The 1,746-nt window shown below is 40.5% G+C and overlaps 1 protein-coding gene across 1 annotated transcript in view; it reads right to left on the reverse strand.

Annotated features, from left to right (window-relative positions):
- LOC103369046 (leukocyte elastase inhibitor-like) overlaps window positions 1-1,746 on the reverse strand; it is a 12,916-nt gene that overhangs the window by 3,878 nt on the left and 7,292 nt on the right. Inside the window, exons 2-4 of the mRNA XM_008297643.1 lie at window positions 1,386-1,526; window positions 982-1,099; window positions 528-704 (exon numbers count right to left, since the gene is read on the reverse strand). Of these exons, the coding sequence (XP_008295865.1) occupies window positions 528-704; window positions 982-1,099; window positions 1,386-1,526 (436 nt within the window). The remainder of the gene's footprint in view (window positions 1-527; window positions 705-981; window positions 1,100-1,385; window positions 1,527-1,746) is intronic.

Below are 1,746 nucleotides of genomic sequence, written 5' to 3' on the forward strand. Positions count from 1 at the left end.
AGTCCAAGTAATCAGACTTTCACTACAGTGAGGTTTTCTGCCCACACCTTGATGTTCAATTCCTTTTATTCACACTTTCTCCAACAATTTGGATGAAGAAGGTGTACTAAAAATAACATTTTTTCAACCTTTACCCTGACCTCAGAAATAAGCAATATTCTAAACAGTATTCTTGAGTTTTCTCTTCACTGAGCTGTGGTTTGAAGATGTACAGGATGCACTTGTTGGGGGCTTTATGTGCAATAACTGCATTTCATATTAAAGAAGGGCTGAAAATTCTACGGATTTCACACCGCAGTTTGAAACAATGCAATTAGAAAATCACACCTTTGATGGTATCTCATGTGGTAACGTTGCATGACATGTTTTAAATTTGTTATCCAGTGAATATTGAACTGAAGCTTGACTATAAAAAAAAATACAATCAGATCTCAAATTAGATGCTACACCTGTCGGAAAAATCACAATTTTCCCAAAGTTGTTCAGCAGTACCACACAGTTATTAAGCAGACAGACTTTGGTTTATTTTATGTATCTGTGTCTATTCTGCTGTAGTGTTACCTTGGTGATTTTAAACTGAACGTCATGTGTCGCGATCTCCTTAAACAGCTTGTTCCAGTTGCCCTTGAAGTAGATGGCGTTGACCAGCACCAACCTGGTCAAGCTGTCCACCACACCCTTGGCCAACACATCCTTAATTTTACCTGGTGAACAGAATTGACACATGTGAAGCAACGTCACACATGGCAAAATAGAAATTAGCACACATTAAGTCGATTACTTTATTAACAGTCCTGCATTTCCAGCTCTGTTTATTGTGTAAAAACATTTGCAAATACAGCTCTCTCTGCATAAAAAGCAACTGTTAATAACATTAATATGATGTGGTAACTGCATCTGCAGATGTTTCGGGTCTATGTTAGAACAGATGAAGGAGACTTGTATGTCAGTAAGTGTGCATGCTGTGCGTTTGTGACCCACCTTGAGTTCGTTCCTCCACCCAGCTGTTGATGTTGACCCTGGCTGCCTCTGAGTTGCCGCTGAAGTCCACAGACTCCAGCTCAGCATTGTAGTGCTTCTTGGTTTTTCGTAAGAAATCCTGGAATCAAATCGGCGACACATTTACACTCTGATTCTAATCACTGAAACTAAACAACGCCTGTGCTTCGATTTTCTATTATTGAAAGGTTCTTGCAGCCAGAATAGTACTTCACAGTCACAACTTTACTTTACTTGCTTGCACGTTGACCTGAGGTTCACTCCCTTATTTATCATTCCTTCTTGAACCGCTTTAACATTCCTCTCTGCTTTTCTCAGTCATTCTAGCCAAACCAAGCCCTGTTGGTGAATACCCACATTTGCATGCTGAATAAAAGAACACACACCTCAACAAACTGGTAGGACTGCTCTCCGTACAGTCTGTTGGCAACGCTGAGGGCGTACGGAGCATCTGATTTGTTCAGGTCACGCAGCAGTTTACCGAACTCAGAGTGCACTTCGGCCTTATAAGCCTCGGTTTTCAGGCACTGTGGACAAAGTAGACACCGTTACAAGGATGCACATTACAGTATGTTACACGGGCCTGATGGTCATCTTTCCTACTAAGCGATGAGACAATTATATTCATCATTGGTGTTTAATGCTATGTACAATGGTGTATAATGGAGTATAGCTCAACTAAAACGTGGCAGAAATAATATCTCATTGCTTAGTGGGTCAAGTGACACATGTTTTACGTGCTTTTGT

The sequence above is a fragment of the Stegastes partitus genome, unplaced genomic scaffold, assembly GCF_000690725.1.
Source record: "Stegastes partitus isolate 25-593 unplaced genomic scaffold, Stegastes_partitus-1.0.2 Scaffold1231, whole genome shotgun sequence".
Lineage (NCBI taxonomy): Eukaryota > Metazoa > Chordata > Actinopteri > Pomacentridae > Stegastes > Stegastes partitus.